This window comes from Aptenodytes patagonicus, chromosome 2, assembly GCF_965638725.1.
Source record: "Aptenodytes patagonicus chromosome 2, bAptPat1.pri.cur, whole genome shotgun sequence".
Taxonomy (NCBI): Eukaryota; Metazoa; Chordata; class Aves; order Sphenisciformes; family Spheniscidae; genus Aptenodytes; species Aptenodytes patagonicus.
This window is the reverse complement of record NC_134950.1, coordinates 15005815-15018958: the sequence shown is the minus strand read 5'-3', so window position 1 is coordinate 15018958 and position 13144 is coordinate 15005815. Positions and strand designations below refer to the sequence as shown.

At 41.3% G+C, this 13144-nt stretch overlaps 1 protein-coding gene across 3 annotated transcripts in view; it reads right to left on the bottom strand.

Moving 5' to 3' along the window:
* The window catches only part of SAMD12 (sterile alpha motif domain containing 12), a 184531-nt gene that overhangs the window by 80341 nt on the left and 91046 nt on the right, over window positions 1–13144 (bottom strand). For 2 of the 3 annotated variants that reach the window (XM_076329194.1, XM_076329196.1), the window contains exon 5: window positions 4490–4561. The exons of the other annotated variant lie outside the window; for it this stretch is intronic. In XM_076329194.1, coding sequence (XP_076185309.1) covers window positions 4490–4561 — 72 coding nt within the window. The remainder of the gene's footprint in view (window positions 1–4489; window positions 4562–13144) is intronic. 3 annotated transcript variants of the gene reach the window in all.

Genomic DNA, 13144 nt, shown 5'->3' with positions numbered 1-13144 from the left:
CACCCTTTTTCAGAAGCCCATTGCACTCTGTAGCCAAAGCACTGGGCAGTTATCTGCACCTTCACGCAGGAACCATTCCTAAAAACACCCACTCGGGGAATGAGTACGCGCAGCCCTGCACTGCAGGAACTGGACTCCCATGTTTAAAACAAAAGCCGTCTGCATCAGCCAGGCAGCTCAAAAAGGCAGCTTCAGTTCTTGTTTTCTTTTTTGCCCCTGGGAGCCGGAACTTATCATAGAATCATTCAGGTTAGAAAAGACCTTTAAGACCATCAAGTCCAACCGTTAACCTAGCACTGCCAAGTCCACCACTAAACCATGTCCCTAAGCACCACATCTACATGGCTTTTAAATACCTCCAGGGATGGTGACTCCACCACTTCCCTGGGCAGCCTGGTCCAATGCTTAATAACCCTTTTGGTGCAGAATTTTTTCCTAATATCCAATCTAAACCTCCCCTGGAGCAACTTGAGCCCATTTCCTCTCATCCTATCGCTAGTTACTTGGGAGAAGAGACCAACACCCACCTCACTACAACCCCCTTTCAGGTAGTGGGAGAGAACGGTAAGGTCTCCCCTCAGCCTCCTTTTCTGCAGGCTAAACAACCCCAGTTCCCTCAGCCGCTCCTCAGAAGACTTGGTCTCCAGACCCCTCACCAGCCTCGTTGCCCTTCTCTGCACACGCTCCAGCACCTCAACGTCTTTCTTGTAGTGAGGGGCCCAAAACTGAACACGGTATTCGAGGTGCGGCCTCACCAGTGCCGAGTACAGGGGCACAATCACTTCCCTACTCCTGCTGGCCACACTAGTTCTGATACAGGCCAGGATGCTGTTGGCCGCCTTGGCCGCCTGGGCACACTGCCGGCTCATGTTCAGCCGGCTGTCGACCAACACCCCCAGGTCCTTTTCCGCCAGGCAGCTTTCCAGCCACTCTTCCCCAAGCCTGTAGCGCTGCATGGGGTTGTTGTGGCCGAAATGCAGGACCCGGCACTTGGCCTTGTCGAACCTCATACAATTGGCTTCAGCCCATCGATCCAGCTTGTCCGGATCCCTCTGCAGAGCCTTCCTACCCTTGAGCAGATCAACACTCCTGCCCAACTTGGTGTTGTCTGCAAACTTACTGAGGGTGCACTCAATCCCCTCATCCAGGTCACTGATAAAGATATGAAACAGAACTGGCCCCTGTACTGAGCCCTAGGGAACACCACTTGTGACTGGCCGCCAACTGGATTGAACTCCATTCACCACAACTCTCTGGGCCCGGCAATCCCAACAGTTTTCACCCAGCGAAGAGTACACCCGTCCAAGCCATGAGCAGCCAGTTTCTCCAGGAGAATGCTGTGGGAAACAGTGTCAAAGGCTTTACTAAAGTCTAGGTAGACAACATCCACAGCCTTTCCCTCATCCACTAAGCGGGTCACCTGGTCACAGAAGGAGATCGGGTTAGTCAAGCAGGACCTGCCTTTCATGAACCCATGCTGACTGGGCCTGATCACCTGGTTGTCCCGTATGTGCCGCGTGATGGCACTCAAGATGATCTGCTCCCATAACCTTCCCTGGCACCGAGGTCAGACTGACAGGCCTGTAGTTCCCCGGATCCTCCTTCCGGCCCTTCTTGTAGATGGGCATCACATTTGCTAACCTCCAGTCATCTGGGACCTCCCCGGTTAGCCAGGACTGCTGATAAATGATGGAAAGTGACTTGGTGAGCACTTCCACAAGCATTTGCAGCAAGGAAGGAGGAGACTGTGTAATAAAAGGGAGACAGGAAGGTCTCCAGTAAGCTCTGAGTCCTAAAGATAGCAATGAAACTAGCACGAAGGGAAGGAGGAAACCACCCTCCCACATTAGAGGAAACCCCAAAATAAAACCTTTTGGCAGATGGTAAAAGGCTTTAGCATTCAATAAAACGAACGAGCTGCATGAGAATGCAAGAGAGCTTTAAGGGAGACACAGAAACCAAACAAAAGACCTATGAAGAAGCTTGGTTTTTCAGTCACTCTTCTGTGTTATTATTTCAAGTCATTTTTGGATAGGTTTTACCAGCCTTTCTATTTAATTGAAACTATGCAGTTCATGGTTTTCAAGAGACTTACACCTTCATTGCCTGTACTAATTAATTACATGAAAGGGAAGTAGTTTTCAATAACTTTTCTGAATTTTAAAGCAAAAGTTCAATTCCCAATGAGTATTTCATCTGGAGCTCTCAGCCTGGTCCTGGCCTTCCTGTGTAAGACTGGACCCAGCTCCGCAGAGACAACAAAAGCCACAATCATATAACAACAACAATAATAATAATAATAATAATAATAATAATAATAATAATAATAATAATAATGGTTTAATATTTGTGTCAGGCTCAACCACATCCAGATGAAAGGAAGAACTCAGAGGACTAGGATCTGTCTAACTGCAGTTATTAAAGCACTCACGTCTGAGAAAAATTGCCAAAGCACAGGTAAGTTATAACCCTATCCCAAGACAATATATAAAATGAGTGCTTGTCTGCTTCAGACTAAAGGACCATTTAAATTACAAGTAAGAAAACAACCCCAAAACCTCTTAACCCAGAACTTGTAACTCATTAATTTTAGCCTTTTTGGTTGGTGCTTTAATGCTACTACCAGTGAGCAGTAGTTAGCTCAGTTAAAAAAATGTTCACAGAAAGTAATAGAGTATGAAAGACGATGTTATCAATTGTAGCAGAAAAAAGCAATTTAAGGGCATAGCATAACCAAATTCTGCTAACAGGTACAGATAAAGACAATAAAATTAATATACTAAGGTAGTGGAAGATTGGTAGCAAATTAAAAGTGGGTAACATCACTTGTTATATGCTTCATGCTCAGAAGCAAAAAATGGGAAAAGCTACTGCCTACTTTTCCTCTGTTTAATTTTAGCTATCCCAAATTAGATGGCGAGTCCTCCAACTGACAGAGGCAGGAACCTCCAGAGGGCAATGCATTGCACCTATCATGGGCATCTGTTTTAGAAGGGCACAGATTATTTCTGGAGGTGGTTGTTGTTGCTCTTTGATTATTTTAGGAATGCGAGGAATGAGTTCAACCAGACACCTAACTTTTAGCTGGCTAATGTAAGATGCGACAAAGACACTTCAACCTGCTCAAGCTAAAAGACAGTATATTTGTTTTTATCTTTGATTATGTCATTTTAGTGAAGAACATGAATAAAAAGAGTAAGATAAAAGCAAGTTTTGTGGGTTTCATTTTCAACAGTGATTATGAAATTAGGATTGCAAGTAACATAGGCAGTGCACATCATCAAAAGAGATTTTGAGACCAAGTGAAAAATAGGCTTTATATAGTTAAGAAGAGAGTTCTAAAGAGAATAAAATCAAAATTGTATTTTTGATAGAATAAAATTTATTTTTATAAATCATATTTTTCAATTTTAGAAAGACCTGTGTTGGGTTAGAGAACAGAACACATGTTTCTGTATTTGTGGTTTTAATTAAGTTACCAAAAAGGTTTATGGATTTGATCCAAAGGTCAGCAAAGTCATTGGTACCCTTCATTGATTTGAATGGGCTTTATAGTCTCATGCTGTAGAGGGAAAATGGGGTTGATCCTGTTCTCATTTTAACTAGTTTCACATTTCGCTGAAATCAATGGAGCATTACTCCTTCATTTGCCCTCACAGGACCAAGAACAAAGTTGAGGTCTCAGATTTTCAAAGGAAGATAACTGGGGTAAAATCAACCCATAGCTGGTGGTAGACATAATTTTACATTCTTCTTAGTAGAGTAGCTACTCTTGCTATTTGCTCGCTGTACTAGAATTGATACAGAATGTGTGCATGAAGAGTATGGATCAAGTTTTAAGTCAGCTAAAGACTTTCCCAAAGACTCTAGCCAAATTAATTATAAGCAGCAGAAACTTAAAGAAGACACTAGCTTTAGGTGCTCCTAATTCCTAGAGACATCCTTGATAAAAGGATTCCTCTCTTCTGGTCCCAGCATCTGTTTACATTCCTCACCTAAATACCCTGAGTTTTGATCATTTGGATCAGGAGAAAACACTGAAGAAATCAGTAAAACATATATTCTTATACCAGAATTATCATGTGATCAGCTAAGCCATGTAGAAGTACAGTAAAATTCCCACAGTGACATTCCCATTACTAGAGAGAACCAAAGAGATCTCAAGAATAGCAGTAACAGTATAATAAAGGAAAACATGAGTTGCTGACAAAGCAATGCTCACACATTTTAGTGCTTATCACAGCAGCTGATACTTAAGAAGGGAGAAAGAAAATTTATCAACAAACAACTCTAGCAAGCAAATATCAGTAAGCAATAACAATTCACTCAGAAAGAGCTTATTAGGATTAGAAGAAAATAAAATACTATTTTCATGATGATAGTTGAAAAAAACTCTACACCTAAAGGAAATATTTCTAGAAAAAGACAAAAAAAGCTCATAGTTGTTTCATCTTATGAAGATACATCCCAGCAAAAAGACATTCATTACCTTGATGGGCTGTAAGGACTGGCTGCTTTTCTATGACCCTCAAAAAACCATGCTCCAGGTTTAAGTAGAGATCTACAAAAGTCAACAATATCAGTGGTTAGTGTCACAGTCAACAGCTGTAACAGAATGGATGGCAGCTGCACTGCTGGACACATTAAAGCAATTTTAGAGTCTAGAGAAAGACGCATTCAGAAACTACACAGGTGACAACTGATTTGTCAGTGGAGCTTTAGAGGTAGGACTATCCCTCCCTTCCTCTTTCCTGTCCCTTTCATCTGAAATACAGTTTGTTTGCTTCAAAGTCTTTAAAGTTTGGACCGAGAATTATAACTGCTGTGACACCGTGGGAGTGATCAGCGTCAGGAATTTTCAAAGGTCTATCTGCATCCTTAATTACCTGACACTTTTAAAAGCCAGTCCATTGTCTAAGACGATGCTGATTGCTCCTTCCAGCATCCAAAATTCTTTAAATACGGCTGGACCATCTTGGCACCTTATGACAGAAAATCACAAGGAATGGCTGAAAAGTGTTTCACGTAGCTACACTATCTGGAACGAGCTAAAGAAATTCCTCACCAGACAACTGTAGTCTAATCAGCCCTTTAAACACTCAGGCTAAAGAAGAATCAACAAAAGAAAACTAGAGGAGGAGATATTAATCTCTTGGCCCAACTTTAACAACAATCCTCAGTTACTTGGGATTTCTTAAAGGAATAAAAGACAAAAAGAAATAGAGTAAGAAAGAAGGCTTTCCTCTTTATTTCTTGAGAAGACTGGAATGACCTAATACTTTAAAGAAAGAAGGAAATGTGATTACTATTCCGTCTCCATGTCTACCTCCAACATACACTGAAGAGAAAAGAAAACAAGAACCATGCAGCTTAGAGGACTCTGGAGAATAAGTTTTAACAACAGAAGAACTCCTCCCTCTTTTTGCTGTGCAAGACCTTTTTTTCTTTCAGGTCTTTCTCTCAAAACCCAGCTCCTGAAAGTCCTACACAACAGTGCTCTCTCAACACAACAAAGAAGAACTTAACTTCAGAGTCTGCCGGCTGACGTTATTGACAGTAAGCCTCCCAACTGGTCTCAGTAAAGAATGAAAGAATATGGCAAAATCACTTGTTCTAAGGCCCAACTTCAACTGTTTCAACTCCATCTCACATCATCAAATGCCAGCTGATGGCAGCTGGGTGTCCCAGATGAACTGACTGGGAAGATCTGAATCCTATTTCTAGTGGAGAGGACTCAAAACTGTAAGACCATGTCAATGTATATGCCTTCAGACTGCTCTCAGACATGGGGAACCTTGACATGCCTTTTTGTTCACATGCAAAAGTCTCTAACTTGCTTATACCTACAGTTCCTGAGGATGAGCTCCGGCCCTCTTGTATAGTTGAATGAGTATGCGAGATCAGAGTCCTGACATTTTATACCAGGCTGTCTGGATATAAAATGACGTGTGCGTTCCTGAGTCTGGCTATTTTCTAATCAGCTTGTCTTCAGGTTGAAGTCATTGTAGAAGCCAAATGTATGTAAACCAACTACTCTTCCAACTATGTGGATAAGCTTAACTGAGAATAAGCTCTAGGATGTGGATGAAACCTTAGTATGGTTGAGGAGCTTCAGAACTGTGTGGTACTGCCATGTACATACTGCCTAAAACTCAACCCGTCACTCTTACACTGAGAAAAACAAAGACTGACCCGATGCCCTTACAGGTGATACCTTTGGCAAAACACTGAGGTTCTTATGGAGCTACTCACTGCAGATTTTCTCAATGCATCCTTTCTTTGTACAGATAACTTTCAATGTCAGGTGACTGGGAAGTATTTTTACTGATAAAAACTTTGAAGGTAGCGCTATGCCTAACAGTATATATTTAAATGTTAGGATCACACAATACAGCTGTAGCTGAGCTGCAAACAGAAAAATAGGTTATTTAAAACACAATAATTCCCTGCCACATTTCCATTCACATTCATGTTGCAAATCAAGGCTGCTGTATTTATGCTGTCATCTGTTGGAATTAGCACTTAAATAAAAAAAAAACTACAGGTGCTTTATGATAGTCAGGCTGCATAGAGGAAAATTGGGTATTTTTTGAAAACTGTTCAGAATTTTGTTAGAATTCAGAACTCCTTAACGTCAAGGACCACAAGATCATTGTTAATACACTTCAATTTATTATTTTATAGGGAATCAATTTCAATTAAAATCCATTCAAATAGTGACTGGAAAAATTCTATAATATTGATCTGAAGAGGGAACCAGCATAGTTAAAATTATTAATTATACTTGAGCATGTCGTAAAACACTGGGCTAGTACCCATGCTTTATGATCATGTCAAATGAAGAGTTTAAAAAAATCCCACCCTTTTCCTTTGTGGAAGATGCCAGAGATCTGCATATTGCTTAGTAATAAAGAAACAGTTCATAACACTGCTGACTGCCTATGTATAACTAGGTAAATGAAGGTGCTCTATCATATGAAGCATAAAAGCCATTAAGAGTAAACTTTTATTTGAATAGAACCACATTCATTTTTAAAATTACATTACAGAAAGGCTTTTAAAGAATGTGAATGAAAAAAGAGAAGCTTTTAAATAAAACAGGTTCTTCCTACACAACTTAGAAAAGCAACTTTACAAAGGCATAAAAGGAGAGGGTTTTTCTGCTGCCTCCCTTGAATCTTTCCAGTAATTATAAATCCTTATTGCACAGGCCATAAATGCTAGTAACAACAGGAAGAAAAATACTTTTGAACTATTTGGCAACATTCACCTTCAGGGATTCAAAACAGCAAAACTTTATTCTATATTCTCAAAAAGGCTTTAAGTGACTTTCATTTTTGTTAAAAGTGCCAATATGGTAAAACACTTTTCTAACAGAATGCATTCATGAAGGCGTCAGCAACACCAGTTTCATAAAATCAGAAAGATGGTGTTACCAAAACTCATCTGAGTGAAGAGGGCAATTCATCCAGCTTTCAGACCAACTTTTTTCAGCATAGGAGTTTACATCTAGGCATAGCGAGTGGGAATTGATCTCACCTAAGTTTAGTCATCTACCATGTAGACAAATACATCTGGCAGTCATCCTGAGCTTCTATAATAATCAATGGAGAGTAACAGGCACAATTCATCTGATGTGTCTGAGGTGTGACTGGTGTATCTGAAATACAGAGGATGTGTAGCTGCTATTGTGTGCACGATAGTAGGATTGCTTAGAGTCTCTGTGGAAGGCAGAAGATACATACCCAACTGAAGGCACGCCAAGTTAGGCTTTGGCACTTTCGGCACCACTGAGGCTGCCAGTGACTATATTCTAGTTTGTAAAAAAACTTGTGAACAACTTGTTTCATGACAGAGTGAGACAGACACTCAATGGATACTGAAAGAATTAGGCAGGGAAGTACTCTTCCTAACAGCAATTCTGGATGCTGGGGAGCCCAAGGGAATAGGACCACAAAGAGGGGCCAGGATTCTGGGCTCTGCCTAAACAGCATCTGCTGCTGCCAGAGGCAGAGTACTGGGACAGAGGGATACTGGATCCGACCGAGAACCGCATTTCTTCTCTTCTTATTTCCAACACTATCCACTCAGTTTGACCATAAAGGTGTTAGCTGATGAAGACAGTCAGGTTTTGAACCAGAAGCCCGGCAGTGAAAATTTCTATGTACTTTCTACGGGGTCGGAACTATAGTTAGGGCTCAGATTTCCTCAATTCCTTTCCAAAACAACTATCAACCCTAATTTTATTCTATGTCCGATTTCTGGAAAAATCTCATTAGAAATGACAAATATGTTACATTGTAAATGGCACCATCTTACAATACGTACACTTGATTTATTTAAACTCTGTGTGAAAGACTGTACCTATTCCTGGAATCCCTTTTACCAGCCTGTTCTTTTCGTCTGGGTGAAAACAAGTGATTTCTACTGGCACTGATCACAAACAGCTGTTGCTAAATCACAGCCTCTGACTGCTCAAAACTTTCCTTTTTAGTTGAAAGTCTTTCATGACTGGTTGCAACACAAACAGCAGTATTTTATTTTTTTTCTTAAACCTTGAGGAAAATTGTTTTTTCTCTTTCCAATTTACACATGAGTGAGGAAATATGTACATACATATGTGTGTGTGTATATATATATGTAATATCTATTTATCAAACATGTAAGACAGTTTTGGGTATGCATTAGCTCAGAAGAACTAAACTTTCCAGACCAAATTTTCCAGTAGACTGACTTCTGAGAAATTTGAAAACCAGGAATGAAAAAAAATCAACATTAATAAAATAATAAGAAAACCAGACAACTGCAATCATGTCCTTGCAATCATAGAAAACAGCTAATACTACATTCCCAGTAGACTGAGTTGCAATATTATTTATAGAAACACATAAAAATGCCAGCACATCATAATATTATACAGCTAAAATCTTGCCATAGAGGTTCATCAATACAAATTTCATAGCTGCATACATGTTTCCTTATTCATACTCCAAACTAATATGCTACGCATATTGAAGGACAATTCTGTGCTAAACCCATCCAGAGTGCATTACAATGTATTGTCCAGTGTATTGGAACTTACTTTACCTGTCAGCCGAATCACTCGGTTATTTGATATGAATATGTATTAGCATCACAGCAATAGCTAAAAGGTAAGTAACAGAAGCATAGTAATTCAATGGTCTCCCAGGGACCACTGATTGCACTGCAAAGTATATTCTTCAGGTTAGAAACCAGCCACATGAAATTCAAATAACTGATGCCATAGATGGAATTTGATATTTATCGTCACTGATGCATGCATTTTAAACATTTTATCTGCACTCAGATACACACTCCACTTATGATCTTCTGCTTCAGCTAAAACAAATGAAAACTATAGAGAACCCCTCAGTGCATACTTGTAACCTGAAAAAATTGATTTTCAGAAGTCTTAACAGTGCCTAAAGTCTGAAAAACCTCTCAGGAACAACTACGGCTTCTGACTCCAGAGCCTACATCCTTTCTAAGTGCTGCAAATGTCCTTGACTGGGAGTGGGAAAAATACAACAGACTGCTCTTTTGTACGCTAACGGATGGTAGCAAAGTCGTTTTACAGTCTTGGAAGAGCAGTGTTAAGTACCAGTGCTATGATTCCTACAGTGGTAAAGGACATACAATGGAAAGGAGTAAAAGGAATCATAGAATAATTTGGGTTGGAAGAGACCTTTAAAGATCATCTAGTCCAACCCCCCTGCCATGGGCAGGGACACCTTCCACTAGACCAGGTTGCTCAAAGCCCCGTCCAACCTGCCTTGAACACTTCCAGGGATGGGGCATCCACAACTTCTCTGGGCAACCTGTTCCAGTGCCTCACCACCCTCAGAGTGAAGAATTTCTTCCTTACATCTAATCTAAACCTACCCTCTTTCAATTTAAAGCCATTACCCCTTGTCTTATCGCTACACGCCCTTGTAAAAAGTCCCTCTCCAGCTTTCTTGTAGGCCCCCTTCAGGTACTGGAAGGCTGCTCTAAGGTCTCCCCGGGGCCTTCTCTTCTCCAGGCTGAACAACCCCAACTCTCTCAGCCTGCCTTCACAGGAGAGGTGCTCCAGCCCTCTGGTCATCTTCGTGGCCCTCCTCTGGACCCGCTCCAGCAGGTCCATGTCCTTCTTATGTTGGGGGCCCCAGAGCTGAACACAGTACTCCAGGTGGGGTCTCACCAGAGCAGAGTAGAGCGGCAGAATCACCTCCCTCGACCTGCTGGCCACGCTTCTTCTGATGCAGCCCAGGATACGCTTGGCTTTCTGGGCTGCAGGCGCACATTGCTGGGTCATGTCCAGCTTCTCATGAACCAACACCCCCAAGTCCTTCTCGGCAGGGCTGCTCTCAATCCCTTCATCCCCCAGCCTGTATTGATACCGGGGGTTGCCCCGACCCAGGTGCAGGACCTTGCACTTGGCCTTGTTGAACCTCATGAGGTTCACATGGGCCCACTTCTTGAGCTTTTTGAGGGATATGGACATATAGTGAAAATAAACCCATATCAAGAAGAACGTTAAGATTTCTTTACCTATAATCAGGCAATTTAGCATGTCGAGTCCTGGAACACAGTTTTGATGCTATGATAAGGGATAAACTACTACTTCTGGGTAATTTCTGACAGTGTTTCCATGCTATATGTTGTCTTCAACTCACAAGGTCTCTCAGAGATTTTGGAGCATAACAGGAGCACAGAGCAAAGGAAATCAGCTGGGAATTACGTTTGCTGGAGCTCTTCTGAAATATCAAGTGTTTTTTTCTGTGCCTTGGATAGAGGCCATGTATGCAGCATATGCAAGAAACATTTGCATAGTAATTTGTGCTATAAGAAGAAAGGCCCCTCCTGATTAGCTGGAAGCTTCAGGGTTAGGGAAAAGAAAAAGGTGAGGTCAAGATAATGAAAACAAAAGAAACGGGTGCCTGGTAAGAGGACAGTCAACATTTCAAATACCGCACGCCTCTGAACACCACCACAGGGACATGAAACAGATTCCTCAAGTGTTACACACTTCCCCCGCCAGCTGCCTGGGAAGGCGAACACACGGCCTACCTGGAGTGTTCACACAGGCAACATCTGCTGTTTTTTACAGAGAAGAAAAAGAGTATTTCTGGCGGAAGGAACTCATGATTCCTCAGATGCCAAAACCTTGAGTCCAGAACATACTCAGGAAAGAAAATAGTACATACTGGAAGTGTAACAGGATGACCTTCTACCACAAACCTCAGTTGTTCTGACTTCTTTACAGTGATGACAAAGAAATGTGCTGATCTGAAGCAACACTTCTTCAAGGGACATGAAAGACAGTAGGCAACAGCATTTCAGATATTACTGTATCCATAAAGCCTACACAGCAGGGGGAGAGCAAACTGCATTCATCTTCTCATAACTCCAAATGACCTTCCAGTTCCGCGCTTGGCAAGGTCCCATGTTCTCAAATTTTCTGACCACTCACATCCCTTTTTAGGCAGGTGTGTAACTCTCAATCATTCATGCTGTGTACTGGAGCCACCACAACAGGGAAGGTCTTCATATGCGGGAATTCAGAAGGTGGGAGTGAGTCTAGTATTTCGAGGCTTTTATTATGGAAAATGACAACAAACCTCCTCAGACATGGTGATGCAAGCTGGAATGGCAGTGCTCAGGTTCCTCCCACCTTCAACATTCACAAGGAAGAAGCAGATAAGGTGAGAAGGAACTAGCATCATGTTTCTGACAGCCTGGGAGGGTTCAGTGCCAAACAGCTCAAATGTTGATCAAGCCTGCCTTTACTCTAGTATTAAGAGGCTGATAATGCTGTAAAAATCCTTATATAATACGTTTCAGCTGGGGGGGGGGTTTCATGGTCCTGGTTTACTCACCACATGGACCCTGAAGGCAATGTTTCTGTTACAAGGTTCCTCTAAAACCCAGTGAATGATCCATCACTAGAATACATGGCTCTTACTTCATCTTTCCTCAGAAGATGAGATGCATCTCTGAAGGCTCTCTAGTTCCTTTCCTGGAAGAATACAGTGCTAGGGTACTATAACAGCTTTTGAATGGGACTATTTTGGAAATGGAAGAAAGAAAAAAAATCGGTCTTACCATGGTTATCATTGGTCACATATGTTTTTCAGTAGCTAAGCACCAGTGCAGGATGAGCAGAAAACTTACTGAAGAAATAATTTCAACAAGTATCGACAGCTGTGATGATTTTCAATGAAGCATAAAGCCTTATTCTAACACATTTTGCTAGCAGGAGAAATTTTTTTTTTGAAGAAAATTTGGCACATTCTGTGGCCCAGCAGTATATTCAAGTAGCACTTTGCCCTATATGAAACTCACAGAGGAGCTTAGGAGGGGGCCCAACATCATCTTAAATGCAGGTATCATTTAATCCAAATCCAAAAATGTTTCTTAAGCTCAGCCCTATTAGCAGATTGCTGTCTATGGATACTTTGCTCAGAATCACACATAGCACTGTTCTACCACTTTGAGGACAGTCTCTTCTATGCTAGCCAAAAGCTGGACTCGCATTGAAAAATCTCAAAATAACTTCTTCTCTGTGTAGTTATGTAAGGCTTTTTTTTAAAAATGATCTTGCAACTCAGGCTTACAGCGGTAACAGTACAATAATGGTGTTTCCGACAGTGTGCAGCTCTCCCCAAGAGACATTGGAAGATATTTTGTCAAATTAGTTCCTCAACATCACTAAGTCTGGGAAAAAAGCACAGATCAGTAGTTGGGCCTGTGCCCTTCTATCCTAGTGGAGGCTGGAATAGCATTTCTGCTGATAATAGCTTCAATCAGGCAGTTCTTACTCCAAAGAAAAGTCTTCCTAAAACTCAGGACAAGCCTTCAATTACACAATCACGTACTATTCTGGCTTTAAGATCCCCAGAACAGACTGGATGGTGTGTCCTGAATGAAGAAGAATGAAATGGTTTAAAGCCATTTTCTGAAACAGAAGTAGAAAAGAATGCTAGTTCTCTACTGAGTTTTTAAAACGATGTTAACTTTCTCTGTGGACAACAGAACACAAAAACATTTAAAATATCTGATAAGTATTACATAATGCTTTTTTAAAACTTTCCGTGTTTTCTCCAGCTTCAATTGGGGTATGAACTAAAGTCAGTGGAAGTCT